General features: G+C 42.6%; 1 protein-coding gene and 1 long non-coding RNA gene across 11 annotated transcripts in view; one reads left to right on the top strand and one right to left on the bottom strand.

Moving 5' to 3' along the window:
* ELAVL4 (ELAV like RNA binding protein 4) overlaps positions 1 to 12,361 on the top strand; it is a 151,799-nt gene extending 139,438 nt beyond the window's left edge. For 5 of the 10 annotated variants that reach the window (XM_081485563.1, XM_081485568.1, XM_081485567.1 and 2 more), the window contains 4 exons: positions 4,322 to 4,475; positions 6,352 to 6,577; positions 8,205 to 8,243; positions 11,614 to 12,341. In XM_081485563.1, coding sequence (XP_081341689.1) covers positions 4,322 to 4,475; positions 6,352 to 6,577; positions 8,205 to 8,243; positions 11,614 to 11,941 — 747 coding nt within the window. In that variant the 3' untranslated portion in view covers positions 11,942 to 12,341. Of the gene's footprint in view, positions 1 to 4,321; positions 4,476 to 6,351; positions 6,578 to 8,204; positions 8,244 to 11,571 lie in introns of all 10 variants that reach the window. The other 5 variants (XM_081485569.1, XM_081485570.1, XM_081485571.1 and 2 more) reach the window with 3 other exon arrangements.
* Positions 1 to 25,550, bottom strand: part of LOC145504519 (uncharacterized) — a 44,796-nt gene that overhangs the window by 13,428 nt on the left and 5,818 nt on the right. The window contains exon 2 of the long non-coding RNA XR_014052264.1: positions 23,467 to 23,574. This is a non-coding gene — a long non-coding RNA (uncharacterized LOC145504519). The remainder of the gene's footprint in view (positions 1 to 23,466; positions 23,575 to 25,550) is intronic.

Below are 25,550 nucleotides of genomic sequence, written 5' to 3'. Positions count from 1 at the left end.
TTCCTGCCACACCCCGGCTATGAGCTGGTGAAGGTACCTGTGAGTGCTGCCTGGCAAGGGGCAGATCCCACCTTGGTCCTGCTGCCCCATCTGGGATGAATGACAGTGCCTGTCTCCCCGCCTTGGTGAGAATTGCCGGGAACAGCCTTGTGAAGTCACTTTGGAAAGTGGAAAGTACTTTGTAGATGGCAGGCAGAGGAATCTGTAGGAATGTGCTAAAGGAAATTCATGGCTGTGAATGTAAAAGGATGATCCCAGACCCCACCAGTCTGATGGAGGAGGACAGGGCTTCTATAAGTGCTCACTGGTCGTGTTCCAAATGTTTGCTTGTGTGGTCAAATTGAAAGATGTGCCCTATGGGGGCTGGCATCCCAGGGTGACCCACAAAAGTCAGTCTGAGTCATCCCATAATAATATTTACTAAGTAGATTCTAAATTCTAGGTATGTGCTAGACGCATCAAGTCTGTCATCTTCATTCTTTTCGAAAACCCATTGAAGGAGAATTGTCCCCCTTTTTGTCAGTAAATAAACAGACTTATCCAGATCAAATTACTTGCCCAAGGTCACAAAGCTAGTGAGTACTGGAGGCAACCCACATCTCCTAAGCTCTGTGCTGTACTGTCCCTCTTGCAGAGAGAGGAGTTACTGTAAGCCTGTAGGGACGGGCAGGGAGAGGGAGTTTGGAGTGACTGCAGATCTTCCAACAAGATCATTTGTACAGTCACCTGCCTTTGGGCCGCCCTTCCCGGGAGAGAGGTGTGGTCTCCCTACTCCAGCTCCTGAGGTCCAGAGCAAGATTGATGCAGGCTTGGAAATGCCAGTCTTGTCTTCAGAGATTCTGGATGAAAGAAGTGAGCAGGACCCCGATGGTCTGAGACTCAGGGTTCTTTAGGGCATTTCCAGTGTTGGAAGCCCTGGGTTCTAGTGGGGTTAATAAACTAGCAATGGTGCTAAATGTCAGGACGGAGCTAAAAGTCAGCAATGTCTTTAGAAATATTTCAGCCTAACAAAGGGCCTGAGACTTGCAGTCATTCAGTTAGGATTTAATAAATGTATGAAGAAACTTGAAAAGTTTTCATACTGGGACAAGCATTTGGATACTGAACGTAGGAAGATCCTTTTTCTGTTATTTTTGCCCACTCCCACTTCTGCAGGTTTCTGGGACAGGGAATTAAAAGAAATGATAGACCTAAGGTTCCAAATAGAAGAGAAAAATTAAGCGGGATTTAGACTTTGGCGAATGATCGAGGTGCTGTTCACCCTTGAGATCTGTCGCTGGGCTGGGACTGGAGTATGTTGTAGTAGTCCTTCCCAGCTGAGATTCTGCCTCTGTCAGAATCCTCTTTGGGGGAATCGGTTTTGGTTCTGTCATTAACTTTCCTGTGCCAGCTCCTTTTCCCTAGCAGGTCTGTCCCCAGCCTGCTCTCCCTTGTACCCCAGCTCTGGCTGCCCAGAACTAAGGGGATCAAGGTCATTACTATCCATTATGCATTGATGGGGTGCCAGGCAGGCACTGCACTACGCCCTTGACCTTCATCATCTCTTTTGTCCTCAGAGCAGTGGAGGGTTATCATCAGGCGATGGTTCCCTGACCCCACCACACGCTGTCATACAACCTGTCTCCCCACCAGCCTCTCCCCATATAGCCCTGGAATGGCACTCATCTTGTGGCATTATGATAACTTGTCCATTTGTGCACCATTCTTCTGTTCAACTCATTGGTTGAGTACCTGCTGTGGTGTTACCTGTTGCCCCGTTGGACTCGGAAGTCCACTGGGGCAAGAGACCATGCCTGTTCTTGCTTGCTGTGTATCCCCAGCATACAGCACTATGCCTGACTCATAGTAGATCTTCAAGAAATGTTTTCTAAGAATGGCCTCTAAATCTAGTTCTTGAACAAGATTCAGTCCTTCCCACCCCAGATCCTGGAGAATAGGAGACTTATCTCTTAGCTCACAGCTTAGCAGATAAACACAGCTATGATTCTGGATGCTTAACTCTCAGTGATCCCCCTAAGTGGAAGAATTCAAGCTGCAGTTAACCCAACATGCCATTAATGCCCAAGTCATTCATTATGATCTGTGGGTGTTCATTTACTCTTTCAGTAGATGTTGAGCACCCTGTGAGTGTCTGGGTAAGGAGCTAGAACCACAGAGATGAATAAGACACACACACGCAAGGCATGACCTCAAGGAGATCAGCAGACAAGATAGAGAGACGGAGAATCAAGGTCAGAATGGGTTAAGTACCATGGGTGCAGTTCATCAAGAGCACTGCCAGGGAGATTTTTAAGAGAAGGTAAAATTAGGAAAAGTCATCTAGAGAAGGTGGCATTCAAGCTGGACCTTAAAAGGGCCATACGATTAGGACCTGAGGAAGTAGGTGGGAAAATGTTCCCTATGAACAAAAGCGTAGAGATGGGGACGTATGTTTTGGGGGAACATGAAGACATTCAGATGATTAATTTGTCAGCAATCGGCAGGGGTGAAACAAGGGTGACCCTCATTACCATAGACATATCACTATGATGTTTTTATTTCCTTCTCCCTACCGCTCCCTCCTCATGCCTAAGAAAAATAGTTCTGCTAGATTATAACCTGAAAGGTCAGGGTAGGACAACCTTATGTGGAGTGATGCCCTGTCTTGGCAGTCATATGGTCCTTCAGTCATCACCCCTAAATGCACACACAAGGACCTTCCATGCAAAGGCCTCTCTGCATGTCATCCGTTTGCTGGGAAGGAGCCTACAGAGGCCACACGTGAGTTTCTAGAAGAGGCAGACGCTACTGACGGGATTCCTTGCTCCACGGGCAGTAGGAGGCCAGTGTGGCAGATTCGTCACTTGCATCATTTTATCTGTTGAGTCAACATCTATTTTTAGGTGTGGAACCCATGAAGAGACCTGGCACTTCTGCATGGAAAGGGATAGAGTGACAGGGTATACTCATCCTTCATGCCCCTCTGTGGGATTCACTGCTAGACCCATTCTCAGAGGCAAGGTCTGCTTCATTGCTGGAGATTTAGTTCCTAATGCCAAAGGTCCAGTTTAATGCATACAATTCCTTTTGCAAACATGCTTTCATGTGTGCAGAGCACACATACACACAAGCATACCCACTCACTTCCTCACCCCTGTGTTCTTAGCAGGTCCTGTGAATTGTTTATACAAATTATATAAAACTCAAAAATGCTAAGGCATATAGGTCCCTTCCTGTCCAACATTGTCAGATGTGCTCTGAAATGACTGTTTTCATCATCTATTCTGAGCCATAACCACCCCAGAAATAGCTTTAGCAGGAAAATGCTTTTGTTAGACTAGCTGTAAATTATATTTCAAATGTCTGATGTTGTTTTCTTAAAAAAATAAATAAATAAGTAAATGAAAGTCTAAAATTAATGACTGCTGGGGTTTGCTTTGCTTATGTGTACTGCTACAGATTTGGCTTCTTGCAGATGGAATTTCAGATCTGTTTACACTTCTGTGTTAGCTTTTTGGGGAGAAAAAAAAAGCAGTTGAGAGATCCGGGAGGACAAATTTATAAAGTCAAACTTATTATAACCATTGGAGAGGCTCATGTCTCTCTCCACTGGCCTCTCCTCCCTCCTTCCCATTGTGCTCTCATTTTTGTTTATTGTGGTTTTAGCTGCTCCGCCTCCAAGTTCGAAGGCAACTGGTTCTTGCAGATGCTATGACAAGGTCACATATCTAGTTTCGCAAGCAGATGTTCATTCAGCCCCATTTCACCAGCACTTTGTCATTCAGCGAGAGCAGACCTTGTGGGAACAGATTGGAACAACACGAAGGATGGGACATAAAAAAAAAAAAATCTTGCAGAGAACCTGATAGCTTTTTATGTGTTCAAGAAGGGACTGGGGGTTGGGGGTGGCAAGGAAAGAAAGCTGCAGAGCAGAATTTTATGGGAATTTTTCTTTTTTTTTGGTTTATTCAAAGATTATTATGTGTTGGATACAGTAAATCATCTATACACCCACATCCAGGAGGTAAATCTTCAGAACTCCATGCGTGGGTTGTTCTGCATTTAACAGCTGCCATACAGTAGCTATTTTGTTCTGCACTTAGAGACCCTTATCTGTGCATTTGTTTTAAGTTATCATCCACTCTCCTTTTGTTCCTCTGTTGCTGTTCTCCTTGTTCTCATTACTAGTACAAGCACAGCTAAAAATCTGAACTACAGAGTTATTTGAAGTGACACTGTGAGTTAGAATGACAGACGAGGGGCTGTCATCTCGATTGTGGACTCAATCTCTACTTGGAGGGTGTTGCCTGTAACGCATTTAGCACCTCTTGCCTTTTCCTAGGTCTCATATGCCCGTCCGAGCTCTGCCTCAATCAGGGATGCTAACCTGTACGTTAGCGGCCTTCCCAAAACCATGACCCAGAAGGAACTGGAACAGCTTTTCTCACAATATGGCCGTATCATCACCTCACGCATCCTGGTTGATCAAGTCACAGGTGAAGTATTACTAGGCTATTTCCTTCCTTCGGGTCAGTGTCACCAGTCAGTGCCCTGTGACCCACAGGAACAGAGGGGTAATGGTTACTTAGGGAAAAGGATATGGGTTGTAAGTAGACAGCTTTTTGACTTAGAAGAAAGACGTTTTATCAGTCAACTGCTGAAATTTAAAATGGGCAATCCTGGGAAGTAGAAGGACTCCATCATGGGAATGGTTCCAGCAGCAGCTAAACTACTTGGCAGAGTTGTAACGAGGATTCAGCCATCAGGCTGGGAGTGGGGCTGAATGACCTTCAAAGTCTCTTTCAACCCTCAACCAAATAACATTACTTTTGCATGTGAAAAGAACCTCTGTGTATAGCTCTGGCTGCTCTGATAGCACTGTAGAGTTAGAGGGAAACTGAAACTGGCTCATTTCACAGGTAAAAGAACAGAGGTCCAAAGTGGGGCATCTGTCCAGTTAGTAGCAGTGCAGGGATAACCCAGGAGTGGATCCTGTGGTACTTGGGCTATCATAAAGAAAAGCAGCTGCCACCACCTCTCAGTAAGAAAGGCACCCAGGTTGCATTTTTGATGACAGAAGGTTTTCACCTACTCTAATTAAAAACACCCCCTGAGAGTCGTTTGAAAGTGAGAGTGTTAGTCACTTAGTCATGTCTGACTTTTTGTGACCCCATGGACTGTAGCCCACCAGGCTCCTCTGTCCATAGAATTCTCCAGACTAAAATACTGGAGTGAGTTGCCATTCGCTTCTTCAAGGGATCTTTCCGGCCCAGGGATCCAACCCAGGACTCCTGCATTGCAGGCAGATTCTTTACCATCTGAGCCACCAGGAGAGTCATTTAGCGTGTGTTTATCATCTGATTATTGGAACAAACCTCACTGAAGGCAGCTCTGCCCCAGATGCTGTGCAGAGGGACACCAGAGATCAGGGACGAAGGTGTCACAGCCCCATCCTTACAAGACCACACAGTGTGATGAGTACCAGCTAGGGCTGCCTAGCACCCCAGGAGAGCCCAGAAGAAGGTGTGCTGTGCCTGGTAGGCACTGATGGAAGGGAAGTCTCCATCAAGGGGATGGTGTTTGAACAGAGTTTTAGAGGATGACTTAAAGTTGTCCGGTGAGAAGGAGAGATAGAACATTCTAGGTGGATAGGATATATCCCATAGAATAGGTGATAGGACATACCCAAAGGCACAGAGTCGAGGAGGAACACAGCCTATTCAAGGAATATCTGGCAGTTAGCTTGGCTTACATGAGGTCCAACAGGGAGTTGGGGCCAGATCTTCAGGGCCATTAAATGCCATGCCAAGAAGCCTGGAATTCCTCTGTACGCCACCTGGAGCCATGGGAGGGGTTTTTATGGGTTTTGTTCATTTGTTTTTCTGCCTTTGGGGTAGGGAACAATGAGGAACAGGTACATTCACAGGGTAAAAAACAGAAAAGGTACAAAAAGGTATAACAGGTGTTTTTAAAGGGTATCATAAGGTCAGAGTTTGCTTTCAAATGGATTATTTAGTTGCCAGGTATGGAGGACACATTGAGGGGCTAGAAACCAGACAGCGGATGATCAGTTACAGCAACTAAAGTGGGGCTTGAGGGCTGAGCAGGATGGTGGAGGAAGACAGGAAGGGAGAGACGTGAAATATGCCTGCGTTCTGTGGGCAGAAATTGCCAGCCCAGAGCCATGACAGCAAAAAGGCAGGCAGAAGCATTTTGATGGGTGAGAGAAATTCAGGAAGCCAGGCTCAGTCCTGGCCCCACAAGTGGGCTGACTCCCCAAGAAACATTGATGGGACTCAGCCCACATCTTCCTGGGGATCTTTACCAGTCTGGTTTGTTCACTGTTTACAAAGGCTCTTTCTCTGTCCGCAGGAGTGTCCAGAGGGGTGGGATTCATCCGATTTGATAAGAGGATTGAGGCAGAAGAAGCAATCAAAGGTCTGAATGGCCAGAAGCCCAGCGGTGCTACGGAACCGATTACTGTGAAGTTTGCCAACAACCCCAGCCAGAAGTCCAGCCAGGCCCTGCTCTCCCAGCTCTACCAGTCCCCCAACCGACGCTACCCTGGCCCACTTCACCACCAGGCTCAGAGGTTCAGGTAGGTGTACCCACAGGGGCAAGAGCCCTACCACACGAGTACAGAGCTGGGCAAGAGCCAGGGAAGCCCTTGGCCCTGAAGGATGTGGCTGAGTGAGGACATCTGCCCCCTGGAATCACTGTGGGACACTCTCCCTGAACCTCAGTTTCCACTGCTGTAAAATGTGATGACTGGGCCAGATAATCTTCTAAGCCCCCTTTCAAACTAGCACATGACTGTGATTAAACTTCAGATTTTTTGATTGAAACAAATTTCTGCATTTAACCAGATAAGAAGGTTCAGTTTCAACCAGAGTTCATCACAGATAAGGGACTACATTCAGCAGTTTAGACTTAAGGCTAAGGTGGTGACTTTTAATGAAGTCAAAGACAAGAGGAGGCACGTCCTTGCCAAAGGGAGTGGTCTGGTCTGCGCTCCTCTTTCTCTTGCCGGTGCTTCTGTTGGGTTGGGTGGGGGGATCCTCTCTTCTGTGTTAACTTCACTCTGACATTAAGTCAGCAGACTTTGGGAAGGCAAGGAGGAAGACTTTGTCCAAGCCTTATTAGTGTTTCCCTGAGGTACCCAACCCTTAGGAAGCTCCAGGTGCAGTGGGACGTTCTCCTTCTCCTGGGACATTTCTGAAAGGCAGATATCTCTCCATGAAGGCAGTCTGACATTGACCAGTCTCTACTGTGCAAGAGATAAGAATATTTTTAACCCACTCATAATAATTCTAAATAATTATTTTAGTTGACCCATGCCCTGACTTCCCTTTAATGAAAGGGTCTTTCCCTTTTTCAAACATCACATGGAGAGTAGGCCCTTCCATCTGGCCACAAAGAGGAGAAAAATCAGCCTCCAAGTGTCCTCCCATTGCCCCCTGAATATGAAACGGTTAATGATTTCATGAAGAGTCCAAGTCATCTAATTTTTATTTTGTGTGAGAGCACATGCAGTATTTATGTAAAAAGCCTTTCCAGCAGGCTTCTAATGGTGGAAACTATGGTTACTACTGCCCCATGATGTGAAAAGCCTGTCCCTGAGTAAGATACTGAACATGAAGGCGATTATAACAAAATGGCAATTTGCTGGGAGGTGCTTTCAGGTTGTAAATAGTAAGCTGATTTAAAAAAAAAAAAAAAGTCTGAACCCTCAAACTCCCTCCTGCCCAAAAATGTGTGTGGTAAGAAGATTTAGTTAAAGTAGCCAGGCTAATAGGAAAGATCCATTCTGATATGCATGATGTGTGTGCCTGTATTGTTAATCCGTAACAGAGACCTTTATTCATAAATTTCATTACAATAAAAGGTGAACAACATAAGAAGCCATCGGTCCCTTTTTAAAAAATTTCACACACAACATAAATAATATCCACACACATGTTCTAAGAGATGGGGGGAGTGAGATTTATTTAGACCTTGAAAGAAAGGAAGGTTCATTTAGACACTTGCTTTAAACTCTAGCATTGACCTCAGCATGAATTACTTTAGGTAGGAAAAGGGGAAACTACCAGTGGATAGGCTCCTGAGCACCGGGGAAAGTTTTTGAGCTTTTCTTCTTTGAAAATGGAGCATTCTTATTAATAGTTCCATTGAGCGATCTTGCCATCTGTGAGGCATTAACCCAGAGACCCTCCTTCTCTTTGCAGGCTGGACAATTTGCTTAATATGGCCTATGGCGTAAAGAGGTAATTAAAACTCCACAGATTGCCAGATGTCCGTGTTGGCACAGACTGGGGCTAGAATTTTTTTTTTTTTTAATTCACTAACTTTACTTTTTTTTTTTTTAATTCTTCCTTTTTCTTCCACCAGCATGTCAGATTCCTTTTTACTTTCAGACCTCAGTTGTTTTGTTTCTTTTAGGGCACACAAGTGTGTTTGTGTGTTTCACTTTTTCTTTTATTTGCAGGTGGGCTTCTCCTACGGTTCAGGTGCCACAGCTACCAAGCCCTTGGTAATCTGGTCCTCGAACAGCTCCCCTAAGAGGGAAGGCTGTGACTCTTTGCCAGATGATTTTGCAAACTTGCAAGGCAACTGTTTTGCATTAGTGATGCCAAGATTCAGTTAAGAGGGCAGATTCCAGCAAATCAAAATTAGAACATTTTGCTAATCATGGTTGACAATCTTATGATTGCCAGTGGAAAAATTAGATTTTGGACTACCAGCCCTGGCCAAAGCATGAATAAACGCGTGGGTGACCTTATGACTCCTGCCCCCACCTCTGTTCATTCAGGGCACAGCCTGAGAATGAAGTGTATCTGTGTGCACCTCAACCAGAGGTTTCTTTTGTTACAGGTTTTAGCAGTAATTATCAGTCCTCCCTTGGTTATATGTGTATGTATGTTTTAAACTTGCTGTTTCTTTTATTTAAAACCTTTTTGTGGGATTGAGGGTTCAAACAGAGTCAAAGTTTGGGGGACTTTCTAAATGTAGTCACAGGGGTGTTCCAGACCTAGTCTGAAAACTGAATCTGCAAGTTGGGTGCTGTATGTCACTGTGTCCATGAGATTCCCACGTGTACTTTCGATAAGCCCCATTGAGCTGCCAGGGACATAGCATCTTTCTCATCCTGCTCTGCAAAGCTGCACACCTTAATTCCCCTTCCTACTGTCAAGAGAAAAAAGTGCAATCATGAGTAGTCTGAATTATACTGCCCATATGAGGCAAGTCTTTTACCACTTGGCTGTGCAGAGTAAGTATTGGGTTGCCCAAAAACTTTGCTTGAGTTTTTCTATAACATCTTATGGAAAAGCCCACGCATACTTTTTGGCCAGCCCATTACCCTGCTCTGGAAACTGGCACACAGAAGAGGAAGTAACTTGACTGCCGACTTCACTCTCAAGGCACCAGCCTCTCGAATTGCAGTCCCAGCCCCTGTGAGGTTAACTGTGAGTTACCTCCATGTATCTGGCACATGGCTTGCTTGTTCCCACACATTTTACATTTTTCCCAGCTCTGTTCCATACCTTTGCTCTTCTCGGACTTAGTGAGATACTGTGAAGAGAGTGATGCTTAGATACAGATGAGGTCAGGGAAGACAGCACACACGCTGCCATCTTCTCCAGTTCCTCGCCCATAGTGAAACATCACGAATTGATAAGAGCATTCTCTTTCCCTACTAAGCCCAGGTTTGGATCCAGAGTCCTTCCTACCAAAGTGCTCAGGTAGCATTACCACCTGCAGTTGAGGCTCTATTTGAAACCTCTTTGCTAGCCCCTGACTTTGGCTTTATAATATTTAGCTCTTCTCTGCCTGTAAACTGAAAGAGGTCATTTGACTTAGTTGGAGGAGAGAAAGTTGAGAAGACAGTCTTCAGAAATAATGCAAATAACAATTACACATGGATTTGCCCTTCTAAGAATTCATACCATGATAATTTGGGTTTTGTCCTGTTAATTTGTTTTTAAGTAAGAGGGAAGATTGACTTAGTGAATAATACCGAAAATAATATCTGTTGAGTTGTTACGTTTAGCATATTTTCAGCAGCCATTTGATTATTTATATTCTAGTTAGATACAGAGTATTCTTTCATAGGACTTTCAAATCCTATGCATATATGGATATATGCTTATTTTTGAAACAGTCCTAAATGACACTTAATCCATTCTCTTCCCCAGTTTTTGCTTCCTCTCCTTCTATCCATCTCTTCAGGAAAAAAAAAAAACTAACCAAATGAAAAGCAAGTACTAGTCAGTGTGGAGAAGGCAATGGCACCCCACTCCAGTACTCTTGCCTGGAAAATCCCATGGGTGGAGGAGCCTGGTAGGCTGCAGACCCATGGGGTCTCTAGGAGTTGGACATGACTGAGCGACTTCACTTTCACTTTTCCCTTTCATGCATTGGAGAAGGAAATGGCAACCCACTCCAGTATTCTTGCCTGGAGAATCCCAGGGACGGCGGAGCCTGGTGGGCTGCCGTCTATGGGGTCGCACAGAATCGGACACGACTGAAGCGACTTAGCAGAAGTAGCAGTCAGTGTATAGAATCAAAGTACCTGCATAAGTTTGGTATAAGTAAAATGTTAGCAAATATTTTTTCTGCTGTAGGCACTGGTAACCTAATTGTTTCATCTGATGCATCCATCATGAATCACATACATATTTTATCAGACAATGAATAGTATCTGAAGGATTGTTTTTCTTTCCAAGATTATGTGAAAACTGAGAAGATTTCGAAGCCTAATAAAAAAGTAGTCATAATAGGACAAATAAGTTTCCTGCTTTTCTAATGTACAGCGAGTCAAGTTATGTAAATGCACAAACCACTTGAAATCTCACTCCTGTGATGCTTAGAAATGAATTCCAGACAATATAGCATCAAGGAGTGATCACCTTTATTATTATTGCTCAGGGGTTTTTTTGGAACTCTCTTGAATAAATGCTAAATGAAACATAAGCCACCCTTTGGATTAATAGCAAGTCATGTCTGTTCATTCTCATGTATCTCCATCCTCAATAATGTCAAGAGATCTTTAACGATTGTTAAGTCAAGGGACTGCAAAGGTGGTGGACTTGAGCACTTCTAGGGCCATTGCCTAAACTTCCTTAAAAAAAAAAAAAAAAGTTTCCCAACCTCTACCAGTGTTATTCACCTATTCAATCAATAAACAGTTATTGAGTATTTTCTATGTGTCATGTCTGTGAGATTCCTGTATGGCCTCCACTGAACAAATCAATAGAGTGAAAGGATGGATGAAGGAGGGGCCCTTCTATGAAGAGTTCACTATCTACTGTGGGGAGGGAGGGTCAGGGTCAGGGTGGGATACCCTATGAACATATACTATGATAGTGTGACAGAGCCTTGCTCTGAGAGTTCTTCCTGGTTTTTAGGAGTTGACCTATGATTTTCTCTTGGCATTTACATGCCTTAGCCAGTCTAGCTGTTCCCATCAGAAGAAATGCTGCAGACATTAGATTTGCATTTTGGTTTTTAAACCCTGAAGACTCTCCTGCAAACACTCACTCAGCCCTCTGCCCCGTGTCTGTGTCTGTGCATCTGTGTGTTATCCACGGTCAGACTGATGTCTGGACCAGTCCCCCCTTCTGCTTGTCCCCCCAGGTTCTCTCCAATCACCATTGATGGGATGACAAGCCTTGTGGGAATGAACATCCCTGGTCACACAGGAACGGGCTGGTGCATCTTTGTCTACAACCTGTCCCCTGATTCTGATGAGAGTGTCCTCTGGCAGCTCTTTGGCCCCTTTGGCGCAGTGAACAACGTCAAGGTCATCCGCGACTTCAACACCAACAAGTGCAAGGGATTCGGCTTTGTCACCATGACCAACTATGATGAGGCAGCCATGGCCATTGCCAGCCTCAACGGGTACCGCCTGGGAGACCGAGTGTTGCAAGTTTCCTTCAAAACCAACAAAGCTCACAAGTCCTGAATTTCCCATCCTTACTTATTAAATTATATATATAAATATATACGAACAAAACACATGCGCGCACACACACACACACACAAGAGAGAGAAACAAACTTTTCAAGGCTTATATTCAACCATGGACTTTATAAGCCAGTGTTGCCTAAGTATTAAAACATTGGATTATCCTGAGGTGTACCAGGAAAGGATTTTATAATGCTTAGAAAAAAAGAAAAAAAACACAAAAAAATACCTTTGATGCATTGAATGTTCTTTCATAGCTGTCGTTGTTGACTATATATACATAGATAGCGACGTGCAGGGATTTTTACCCAGCCAGCTAACTTTACTACCTTCCTTGAAGGTGGGTCTTTTTAAGATGACCATTCGCTCATTTGAAGAAGAAAAACAAAAAACAAAAAAAAAAATAATAAAAATAAAACAATTTTTACAAAGTAATGGGATTCAAAGAGAGAAAATAAAAGATTTTTTTTTTGTCAAAATGTTGATCCAATCAGATTGGTTAAAAAAAAAAAACCCCACACAAATTAAAGAGGAATAATAAAAATTGCAAAAATTAAAAAACTTTTGCAAATTTTTTTATTTTTCCTTTTTTCTTTTGTATCATGTGAACTAAAACAGTCTTCTGTTAGGGGACGGGGGCGAGGGGGATACCTGATGACATTAACAATTTAATAACATTAACATTGTTGCCAAAGAGGTGGTCTCTTTGCTGAAAATGGGTTTCAAGAAAAATCTATTTTTATAAAATATAAAGAATTTTTACAAGAGAATCTGGATTTGAGAAAAAAATATTTTGACTGGCTAATTTAGGGGAAATTGACAACTTTGTCGCGTTCATACTGCACTGGTAACTTTTTAGAGATCAAGATGTGTGTTTTAAACTGGATTCGTAGACTGTTTTTTGAAGGATGGGCTATAAACAGATGATCTTCATATCTTTTCATAGCATGTAATAATAATAAAAAAATTATTAATTACTAGGGGAAAGGAGTGTTCGTTCTACCCAGGGTACCACAGTTCCCCACAGTCAAAACCCAAAAGCAAGGAGATGAGTTGAAAGACAGTTTTTCTTTAAGTCATCAGTATGGGATGTCAGCAGAACAAAAATTAAAAAGATTAATTTTCCTTTCGATCTAAAACTTCCTTAGTTTGAGCAGTAGGTGCTACTAAATTATTTACATATCTTAGTATCATAGTTAAATGTAATGTGTTTAGGAGAGGAAAACAAAAGATACATTTGCTTTAAATTCATTAAGGAATTTTCAAATTCACTTTGTAGCCCATGCTGATAGAATTGGGCTGTGTTGGTACATTTGAAACACTGTTTATGTTGCTTGAAACACTTATTTATTTAATCGCCGATGTGATGATGCCTATGGCCGAGATCAAATATAGCTAGATTGGCTAGACTACGTATTTGTTTACTTAAACTATGGGAAGAAGCATATTATTGTGTCATTCTGTTGTGTGTGTATGTGTATATACTATATATATATATATATATATAAAGTTATTTTTTCTTTGGGTTAATTTATTATAAGTTGTAACACTTGGCTAGTTTTGTTTGTATATGTCTTAAAATGTTTTCTTATGATATTTAAGTGACAGTTAAAGAGGTATCAAGGTAACTTGTGTAGAACTATTGTTTGATATATTGTCATGTTTGTTGTGAATATTTTTTTTCTTACTGCACAGTAGAAAAATAAAAACAACTGGGTCTTTCTTTTAATGTAATTCAGATTGGGAAAAACAAAACAGAGCTAAGGGAACAAAACGACTGAGGGAGCATTCTCCCACGTCCAGTGCACTGATCATTTTAGTATGTTTGTGCTTTGTACGGTTATATATTTAAAACAAAAACGAAACAAAAAAATACAAGGGTTCATGCTCTTCCCTGGGTAATAGAAACAGTTACTCGCTATGCATAATCTAGTTGATAGTTAAATTTGCTATTGCTTTTCTTGTCTTGTTATATACAATCTTTTCAATACCAGTTTAGTCTTAATGGTAATAAAACGTTATGGTTATTTATAACTTGTGCTTATTTTGTGCGTTTTTTCCCATGCTGAACCCACTAAATGCATGTAGACAGAACTGTTGTTTTCACACTGAAGAGGCAAACTTTGTAGTAGTAGTCGTAGTGGTAGACAGATAACAAAAACCGGGGCTGCACCATAGACTCCTCCTCGAAATTTTTTTTCTATTTTTTTTTTCCTCGTTTCGGTTTTGAGAAAAAAAAAACCCACCAGATTTCAGTTCAGAGAACACTCGTTCAACATTCAGGGAAACCTTTTTATATCACCTGCTATGAATGAACGCAGTTTGCTGGCAAAGTTTTGATGCATTTGCTAAGCATTAGTGGGAAAGGCATGCCAACATCTCTTCTCTATAATGTGTTCACTCTTGGGGGAAAAAAAAAGGAAAAAAAATCTTAGGACCAGGCAGTTGTATACTTTAGTTATAATGAATGACTTCATGTTAATCTTGCTAGTTTAGATGATTTCTGAGGGAAAGTATTGTAAATGTTTTTTTTTTCCTTAATCTTGTTGTGTTTGAATTATTTGTACTTTATCTGTCCAGACAATAAATGAAAGTGTGTAGAATGGATTTGAGCTTCCCAGATTTTTAAATGTGTTTATTCACACTTTTTTTTTTTTGGTAGCATCTTCAGATTTCCCCAATATTTTTACCGTTAAATGAAAAAGGCAGAGTAAAATTCTGTTTTGCAACTTAGCCAGTCTCTCAAAGTCAATTCAGTATTCAAAAGTCATTGCCCTAGTTCCACACTACCATAAGGTGTGGTCTTTAACCCACAGTATAAGCATCATCTGGGAGCTTGTTAAAATGCAGAGTCTCAGGCTGTATGCAAATCTATATTTAACCAGATCCACAAGTGATTCACTGGTAAAGTGTCAGAAGCACTGTCCTGGTTGATAACAAGCTAACACATTTGGCATTGTGTTTGGCTTTATGATCCATTAGCATCTGTTATTCATTTATAAGCATACTTGTGACTTGTGCAGAAGAAAGGGAGTCACTATTTTCAGACCATCTATTATGTGTCAGACAGGCTGTGTGGTGCCCTCTGTGTTCCCTCCCTTGGTCCCACAGCAATCTGGGAGAGGAAGATAACACTATTCTCATTTCACGGATGGCAAGACTGAGGTCAGTGAGATTAAGTAACTTGAAATGGCTAGCAAATTTCCAGCTGGGATTTATATATATATATATATATATATATATATATATATATATATAAATTATTTGGCTGTACCAGGTCTTAGTTGCGACATTTGGGATCTAGTTCCCTGATCAGGGATCAAACCCGGAGCCCCTGCATTGGGAGCACAGAGTTGTAGCCACTGGACCACCAGCACAAGTACCCCAGTTGGAATTTGAATCCAAGTCTGATAGAAGTGTACCACACTTCAGTTTTGAGATGGCAGAGCTTGAGCAATAGTAAGGAAACAGACCATCTCTACTGTAAGTGACAAGAAAGATCACCTCTTTAGTTAAATTCATTTTTGCTTTGAAGTGGCAAATATCTGACTTTCTTATCTTTGAATATAAACCCTAAACAAAGACTTTTTCATGCTGTATATAAAGTACATGATTTAAACTCAGCCTAGGGGGAAAAGACTACCTAAAATATCATGAAGTCATATTAAAATATGATCTGAACTTTACAGATGAGCTTTTTAGTGATTTCCTGATATGATCATTCACTGATGATCTACTGTCTTTCTTTTTCATCTTCTCACTAATTGAAAATTCATAATACTGCATAAAACATCACATCACCATCCACAGGCTGACACAGGAAGAAGAAATGCCCCCACTGATCCAGAGGAAGGAGTAGTCAAGATTCTCCTCCATTTCTCATTACCTCCTTTTTTATTATTATATTAAATTACTTCGATGGTTAGGATAATTAAATTCAGGGCGAAGAATGGGATTTAATTAACCACACTAAATATTAAAACTCTAAGTCAGCCTGAACTTCACATACTTAAAGCTTCTTCCTTTAGTTTTATCTTAAAGACAAGACCCTATGTTCCTTTTCTGAAGAAAAACAGGCATTCAAACTAATCACTGCCCCCCAGGAATAACAGAGCTTCACAAATGTGTGTCTAAGGTACAAAAATGTTGCTGCCAAGCCTATGATAGTTATCACCAAGCATCACCACCACTGCTCCTTAAAGGTATCATTTTAGTGCACTTTAAACAAATGGATACATTATTTTGGAATATTGGAAGCTGATGGAATCTTACCAGTTCAAACAGTTGATTCCCCAACCTCCAACAGATCTATCCTAAAAGTTTCACAAATAGCTGTAGGTGTTTAAATAGATCTTTAAAATATCCATAGAGGGGTATTCTACTTACACCCTCTCAGCAATGCTTCCCACCATCAGCACAACGTGTCTGCCTAACATCTAATAAAAAATCTATCTCACTGCAAGTGTAAGCCTGTTACCTCAAATCTCCAGGCAAACATTGTATAGTTTCTCTAGGTGTTTGTTGGAAAGGTTTAACAAATCACAAGAACACAGAGATTATTAAATTTCTTTCAGGTCCTAGGTACATTATGTTTTGCTTGGAAGAAAAATTGCATTCCAGAGAAGACTGAAGGCATTTACTTAGTATTCCTTCTGTCAAAATGATAGGAAGAGAAGGCAAAAAAACACATACTTGTGTCCATAACCAGCCCACATCATCACCACCATCATCAAAACTACTTACATCTGCTACCAAAGATCAAACACAACCAAATGATAGTTGCAGCCAGCAGTTTTTATCAACTAGGGTCCTGTTTAAGTTTCTTTCATCAAAACCAATCATTACTTGTTCATTTGTAAATAAAACATTTGAATCCCAAAGAATAATATTTGAAAGTATATTTGATACTCACAAAGCCTCTTGGGGCCCCTGCTTAGTCAGTATTTGGGTCTGGTTACTTGATCCTTGTCAGAGTTCAACACTTAATCACCTTTTGCCATAGATGATTCCGGAAACTCCTAGTTCTTGAAATTGTTTTGTCCTGACTTTCTGTAGGCACTATGCATTTGTTCCCTAACAGACATATGCATGTAAACACACAGAGGCAAACATTTGTACAGTTGAATAAGAAACGGGGTTTTCTACTTTCATCTGCAAATTCAAAAATCAGACCTGACAAGATAGCATTAACAGCCAGAGTGTGATTTCTAAACGGAAGAGCCATTGAGGCCATCCTTCCTGGATGCATTCCAGAGCCTTAACAAGAGCTCACGGAACACAGCTATATAATATCCTTACACCCTTCACTGCCTTTGTTCTACCTGTAAAAGAGAACAATAAAAGGAAATTACATTTTATTTCCATGAGCTAAAATCAAATTTTAATATTGTCCAAAAATTACTTGAACTGTTCCTTTATCTTATTAGCTTTTTGGCATATTAGGTAATAAGATAATTTCTCATGGTACAGTATTTATGTTAGAATCATATTTCTCTCTGTGCAGATCACTTACAGAAGTGTCTGTTAACAGGAGAGAATGATGCATAATCGGCACTTAAGATTAAAATAGACCTGAGAACATAAAAGTGTTCCTTCAATTAGAGGAATAGCATTTCTCCAGTCTCATCTGAGGCAGAATTAAAAACTGGCTCAAAATCACCCAACCCTGGGTTAATTACCAGAAGTCTTCCCTATGCAAGTCCAGTTTGATCTACTAGTAGTTCAAATGCAAAGTGGACTCAATGCCACTCCAAGATGCCATGTAATTATCTTAAATGGTTTCCAGCAAAGTCCTCGAGGTTTAAGAAATGGTTTCTAGAAAGAGCACTAGCATTTACTATCTTTCCAATATGCCAGGCACTGTACATTTAGCATTTGGTCTTTCTACCAACTCAATGAGGAGTGACATCCCCCTTTCACACTGAGCAAAAAGATTCAGAGAGATTTGGCATCTTGTCCAAGGGAGTAGGTGGTGAAGACAGAATTCAAACCCAGACCTATGTGACCCCAAAGCTCCCAGTTATACCACCCTGGCTATAAGCCAATTCTGTCATAATTAGAGTTTCATTTCAATTAAAAGTGGAGATGAGTCCTATTATATAACAAACAAGTGAAGTAGCATTAACGCTCTGTGCCTGGGGCTAACCTTCTCCCCAAATCTTTAATGGAAAAATGGGTCCAATAACTTTGGTTTACTGGCAAATTGAAAAACAAAAACTGAAAGTAACAGTTTTTAAACTGCTGTTTGCCCAGCAGTGCTAAAAAATCAAGCAAGATTATTTGTTGACAGACACCAAAAGTCATTGAGGTAGAAGGGAGTCAAGGATAAGATTAGAAAGTAAGAATGTTTACAAGCCACCTTAGCTGCCCTTGAACTTGGTCCTGTTAGACTCCCTATGAATTAAAGGCATTGTGTGAATGAACCAGCATTACTGCGGTGGGAGCTCTTTTCACTACCTGTGCTGCCACCAGATTCTCAGAACAATCCTGGGAAGCACATTACTTAATCCCCATTTTATACTTGACAAAACAGGTTCAGAGATGTTAAGTATCTGGCCCAAGACTGTACAGCATGAAGTAGAATTGGAATTTACACCCATGCCATCTGGCTCCAGTCCAATGTCTTTCCGCTAAACCACACGATGACCTTTCAATGCGACACCACCATCAGTGAGGAAACCAACCTAAGCTTTGTCCACACTAGAATCCTTACCCTGACCATCTGCCAGGTGCCAGGCACTGAGCTAGAAGCACACATTGAGTAAACATACTCAGTTTTCTTTTCTTCCACTTATTTTGTGTGACGCCGCAGTAGGTTATGACAGAAAACAAACAAAAAAAAGGAATAGAAGTTTGGAATTCTGTTACAAAGACAAGATACATGAAACAATTATTTAGCTATGCCAGATAGGTTCTATGCTGGGAGGAGAATTAGAGGAAATTTTTAAAATCCGTGAAGAGTGAAAGGAGTATTCCAGGGCCCAGAAAGGAAAGAGAATATGGCCTGGAGGTAAGAGGACAGCTCTGGTGAAAGAAAGTTCTGGGTTTGAATTCCCTGGTAAACTGTTTAATGTCTCTGAGACTCCTGATCAGAGAAAGAAGGATATAAAATATATCGAAATTCCCTTGTGGTCCAGTGGGGAAGAATTCATTTACCAATGCAGGGGACATGGATTCTGTCCTTGGTTCCGGGAAGATCCCACATGCTGGAGAGCAGCTAAGCCTGTGCGCCACAGCTACTGAAGCCCGAGAACCCTAGAGTCCATGCTCTGCAACAAGAGAAGCCACCACAATGAGAAGTATACTGCAACTAGAGAGTAGTCCCAGCTTGCCGCAACTAGAGAATGCTCATGCATAGTAACAAGGACCCAGCGCAGCCGAAAATAATACATGATTAAAAAAAAATGGATAAAATACATCAAGTCTCTGACACTCAGTGAAGAATAGTAGAAGCCAAAGTGTAGCCAGAAAGATTTCCAGAGGAAAACAGCTCAGACGGGGCCATCTGACTAGGGGGAGGAGGGCAGTGGGGGTCAGTGGTGGATGCCTCTGAGTGCAAAGAACAGAGAAACCCTCAAGTAAAGGAGGGACAAGATAGTAGTGATGCATGTGGGAATAGGCGCTTGGAAATCTTACTTGGTCTCGTGGTACTTGAGTTGCTTTCGAAACATTGGGTTGGCCAGTTGGGTTCTAATTGGGTTCCCCATCATACAGAAAACCCTGAACAAACTTTTTGGCCAACCCAATACTATAGTAAGTCCAACCACACACCAGAAGAGGCTCTGATTCCTCCTCAGCGACCAGAGAACGAATTGGTCCATCCTCTGGAGCCCGGCTGCTACAGTGACTCAGCCATTTTACTTCCTTACTCCCTGCAACTCTTCAATGATGCACTTTACCAAAGGTCCACTTCTCCCTGCATAAACAGCTCAAATACCAGAGAAAGGGACCAGGTTGACCCTGGTTGGCTGGCATTTACAGGCTGCTGCTATTATTAATTCTCTTTCCCACAGACCAACCTAGTCCAAACAGCTGAAGCCAGGGCTGGAGTCATGTGCTACACAACATGGTCTGCTGGTAAAGAATGGCTTGGGTGGGGCAGGCAGCTTGAAAAGCCTGGGCAATACAGTGAGAAGTGTCTGAGCATGGCGGAGCGAAGGCAAGCCTTCTTGAAGTTGGTGAATGGATGGAGGTAGGTGCTGAGGAGCCTAGATAGGCAGTGGTAGGCAGATAGCAGCAGAATAAGAAAAAGAGTTGAACACTCAGGCTGAAGCAAGGGGTTTCTTTAGAAACGCAGGGTGTCAGAAGGTTTTAGAGGAGAGAAATAAGGCATTTTCATTCATAAGCAAATACCTGTTAAAAGACTGGTATCACCAAATCCAGCTCCTCTTGGCTGTAGGCACAAGAGTCGTAAGTTCTGTCTCACCCAAGATGATCTGATCAGACTATTTATAAAAGGTAGCCCTCCCAAACTTGTCACACAATTGGCCCTGGCCTTGCCTTTTTTGGTGGGGCTTCCCAGGTGGCATTAGTGGTAAAGAACCCCCCTCCCGATTCAGGAGACATAAGAGACATGGGTTCAATCCTTGGGTGGGAAAGACCCCCTAGAAGAGGACATGGCAACCCACTCCAGTATCCTTGCCTGGAAAATCCCATGGATGGAGGAGACTGGCAGGCTATGGTCCACATGGTCACAGAGAGTTGGACACAACTGAAGCGATTTTGCAAGCAGCATGCATGCACTGCCTTCCCTGGTAGCTATGAGAAGTCCTTGGAAGTCAGTTCAGCCTCCTTATTTGGTCCTCCCTGACCCCCAGCATTAGTGAGAGCAGGGTTGGGGTTTGTGGTGGCCCCATCTGCCCATCCCTGAGCACACCCTCATCAAACTAGGCCCTCCAGGAGCAAGATGCCACCATCGGATCAATTTCATCTCTGGGCTCTCATGACTTGGTGAATAGAGGAGGGGAAGCCAAATCAGTGGGTCCAATGACATCAGGAGACTGTTTTTCCTCACTCCAGAGGATAGAGTTTGAAGAATAAAGTAGAAAAATGGAAAGAACACTTTCTTATGAGAGCTGGGTCCAATTCCCAGCTCTGCCACCAACTTCTTGTGAGATTTTGAACAAATTATACAGTTGACCCTTGAACAACTCAGACTTTAGGGGTGCCATCGACCCTTTGGCAATTGAAAATCTGAATATACATTATAGTTGGCCCTCTGCATCCCTGGATTCAACCAACCATGAACTGTATAGTACTGCTCTGGTGTTTACTATTGAAAAAAATTCATGTATAAGTAGACCCATGCAGTTCAAACCCATACAGTTCAAGTGTTGACTACATACTTCAGACCTACTTTTGCTCTTGTATTCCACATCCCAATTAATAGGGGACACCCAGGAGTATTTCTAAACTCCAACCCCTTCCCCTAACTATGCAATCATTTACCAAACTCAGTCATTTTTTACCTGCTGAAAATTTCTCATATTCCTCTCTTTCTCCCCCTCCTCATGGCTGATATCCTAGTTTGAGTCTTAATATCTCATTCAGAGATCACCTGGATACCGTCTGTGTTTGTACACAGATTCTGGCACTAACCTCACAGAAGAACTTCCCTCTTCACCATCAACACTCCTTTCACCCCCTCAGCCAGGATGATCTGCCAAAAACACTAATCTGACCAAATCACTCCCGTGCCTACATCCCATCACTGGATTTCCATCACTCAGATGATACAGCCCAGATGCCTGAATATGACTTTCAAGGTCTTGCATCACTTTGGCTCTGATGGTTCAGCTAGTTACATCCTTCTTTTTTTCCTGCCTCACAGTTTGTGGTCCAGCTATGCAAAACTAGGAACTGTTCCCTGAATACACGCAGCATTTGTCACAGTCCTACTCACATTTCTTCTTCCTTTCTAACAGAACTCAGATTTCACTGGGGCAACAAAATGCTTAGCTACAAAATATCTTTCAGCTTTCCTTACAGTTAGAGGTAGCCACATCACAAGGTTCTGGTCAATGAGATATACCAAGTCCTTGGTGAGGCTTCCAGGAAAGCTCTTTAAAAGATGACACAGGGGCTTCCCTGGTGGCTCAGTGGTAAAGAATCTGCCTGCCAATGCAGGAGACATGGGTTCGATCCCTGGTCTGGGATGATCCCACATACCACGGAGCAGCTAAGCCCATGTGCCACATCTACTGAACCTGTGCTCTGGAGCCCATGAACTGCAGCTACTGAAGTCCATGTGCCCTAGAGTCTGTGCTCTGCAACAAAAGAAGCCACTGCAATGAGAAGTCTGTGCACTGCAACTAGAGAGTAGCTGCTGCTCACCATAACTAGAGGAAAAAGCCCACACAGCAATGAAGACCCAGCACAGCCAAAAATAAATTAACAAATAAAATCTGTAACCATGGCTATTGTAAACAGTGCTGCGATGAACATTGGGGTACACACGTCTCTTTCAATTCTGGTTTCTTCAGTGTATATGCCCAGCAGTGGGATTGCTGGGTCATATGGCAGTTCTATTCCCAGTTTTTTAAGGAATCTCCACACTGTTCTCCATAGTGGCTGTACTAGTTTGCATTCCCACCAACAGTGTAAGAGGGTTCCCTTTTCTCCACACCCTCTCCAGCATTTATTGCTTGTAGACTTTTGGATAGCAGCCATTCTGACTGGTGTGAAATGATACCTCATTGTGGTTTTGATTTGCATTTCTCTAATAATGAGTGATGTTGAGCATCTTTTCATGTGTTTGTTAGCCATCTGTATATCTTCTTTGGAGAAATGTCTGTTTAGTTCTTTGGCCCGTTTTTTGATTGGGTCATTTATTTTTCTGGAATTCAGCTGCAGAAGTTGCTTGTATATTTTTGAGATTAATTGTTTGTCTGTTGCTTCATTTGCTATTATTTTCTCCCATTCTGAAGGCTGATAAATATACACAATGGAATATTACTCAGCCATTAAAAAAAAATACATTTGAATCGGTTCTATTGAGATGGATGAAACTGGAGCCCATTATACAGAGTGAAGTAAGCCAGAAAGAAAAACACCAATACAGTATACTAATGCATATATATGGAATTTGAAAGATGGTAACGATAACCCTATATGCGAGACAGAATAAGAGACACAGATGCATAGAACAATTTTATGGACTCTGGGGGAGAAGGTGAGGGTGGGACGTTCTGGGAGAATAGCATTGAAATATGTGTATTATCATATGTGAAACAGAACACCATTCCATGTTCGATGCATGAGACAAGGGCTCAGGGCTGGGGCAATGGGATGGCCCAGAGGGATGGGATGGGGAGGGAGGTGGGTGGGGGGTCCAGGAAGGGGAACACATGTAGACCCATGGCTGATTCATGTCAATGTATGGCAAAAACTATTACAATATTGTAAAGTAATTAGCCCCCAACTAAAATAAATAAATTTATTAAAAAAAAAAATCTGTAACCAAAAGAAAAAAAAAAGAAAGAAAGAAAAAAATGTCTAAAAAAGAGCAGATAATACAATGTTTACCCTTTTCCATTGGCCTCTTCCCCTTCTTCCTTCCTCCCACATGGAATGCTGATGTGATGTCTGGAGCTGCATGTGTCTTGCTGCAACCATGAAGGCACTAGTAAAAACCTATGAATGGCAGATTAGAAGCACATGAGGTGACTAGGTCCTCAGTGGTACCTCTGAATTGCTATAGCAACCCTGGATTATCTCCCCAAGATCTCTTATTACTTGAGAAAAAATATACCCCTTACTGCAGGGCTTCCCAACCACTGAACATATTCTCATTGATGTGCTTATTTTATTTCCTCGACCCTCTGAGCCACCAGGTGGGACCCTGGGCTCTTACAACCCCAAACCCCAAACCATGCATCTCTGGTCCCACATGTCTGTCCCTCTACTCTACTCAAATGAATATTTTTGTACTACATCACCATGTGACAAAGACTAGACAACTTTGTCTCACTGGTTTAAGTTTGCTTACTACTCTGTTGCACTTGGCTGTTGCCTGTGCCCCTCAGTTTGACCACATTGATGAAGCCTATCTTGAACTTCAAGTTCACACCAGATGTTCAGAGCCCCTACTGTCTCCACTGCCATGAATTCCATCCCCACTCACCTCACTGTCACAGCTGTATTGCTGCCTGCATCAGTCTGCCATGTGGCTAAGGCTTCTCCTGGGCTATCCATCCAGTGGCACTGACCTGTCCTTGACCTCTCATGCCCCTTGGGGCCTTGATCCCTGCGACCTGCTCACTGGAAATCTCGGCATCTTTGCTCACCTCCAGATCCCCAAGGCTGTCTCTCTCTCACACACACGCTTGCTCTCTCACTCTTGTTCGTCACTGGGGACGCACCCTTTCTCTCTGTTATCCCACTTTGCTGGGAAAGGAACAATCCTACCACAGAGTGACCCTAGTGTCTTACTGAAATGGTTTTTAGGATTTACCAAGGGGCCAGGTCAACATCAGCTAAGAAGAGCTCTACACAATGCCCACGACTAGTGCTCTGTACTTTCACACCAGTTTACCAGCCTGATCCTCTGTGCTTGCCTCCCTCCACTCCTACAGCAATGTTTTCTCTCAGTAATTCCTTGTCCTCATTGTAATCTGGCTTCCAATGCTCTCTTTCCCCACAACCTCAATGTCCATCATATATGCTTATATATATGTCAGAATCTCAAATATGAACAATCCAAATTCTTACTTGTGGAGTCTATGCCAACCTGGGAACGTAGCTTGACACCTTAAGGGCTTAGACTGTGTGCAGAATCCTGAGGCTCCTGTGACAGAATGAATGTTTAAATTCTCTAGGCCTCAGTTTCCCCATTTGTAAATGCAGGAGCAGTACTACCTAATCTCAGCTTCATCAGTCTAATACCAGGAGGAACCCCAGGGGAGGCTTGAGGACCCAGAATACATTAGAACCAGTCTAGGCACTGGGGGAGGGGGAGAGTGAGGGGGAGAGGAAGTTTTCAATCAGGTGCTGAGCTTTCACTGCCAAAAAATTTCCCACAAACAAACCCACCCCAGCAAAGGAAGCTACTGTCGGCTGGCACACTGTAGAAAAGAAGGCGGGCATGAGGCCTCATTAATCCAGCAAACGTGGGATCAGTCACAGATACCCCCAGCCCACCCACTTCTCACCATCTGCTGCTGCTGCCACGGAGCTGGAGGCATGCGGCTCTGGTGGGAGTCCAGCCTGAAGCCTGCAGAAGGACCTGCGCCCTAGACTACTGGGCAACCTCGGCCACAGGGATCCACACATTCCAGGCTGGTGCCCCAACTGTGTCTTGCAACCCCCATCCTCACTTGAAATGCAGTATCACAACCCTCCACAGAGCTCTGCCTCACTCGGAAGTACCTGCGGGAGAAGCCCCAGCACCCTGAACAAATATTAAGCAAATAAATGATCAAACTGCATTGACTGAGAACCAACCATGTCCCAGGCACACACCTATCTCTCATAAACACTCCCCCAAACCACACTAAGACTCTCCAAAACCAGTCGATCTTAATTCTTGATGATTTCGATATGCACACAGATGATCCTTCCGATATCCTTGCTTCTGAATTCTCAACCTCTGCTTCTCCCTCCTCCTCATT

This window comes from Giraffa tippelskirchi, chromosome 5, assembly GCF_054371585.1.
Source record: "Giraffa tippelskirchi isolate mGirTip1 chromosome 5, T2T-mGirTip1v1.2.pri, whole genome shotgun sequence".
Taxonomy (NCBI): domain Eukaryota; kingdom Metazoa; phylum Chordata; class Mammalia; order Artiodactyla; family Giraffidae; genus Giraffa; species Giraffa tippelskirchi.
Note: the sequence above shows the minus strand (reverse complement) of the source record. Positions and strands in the feature narration are given on the sequence as shown.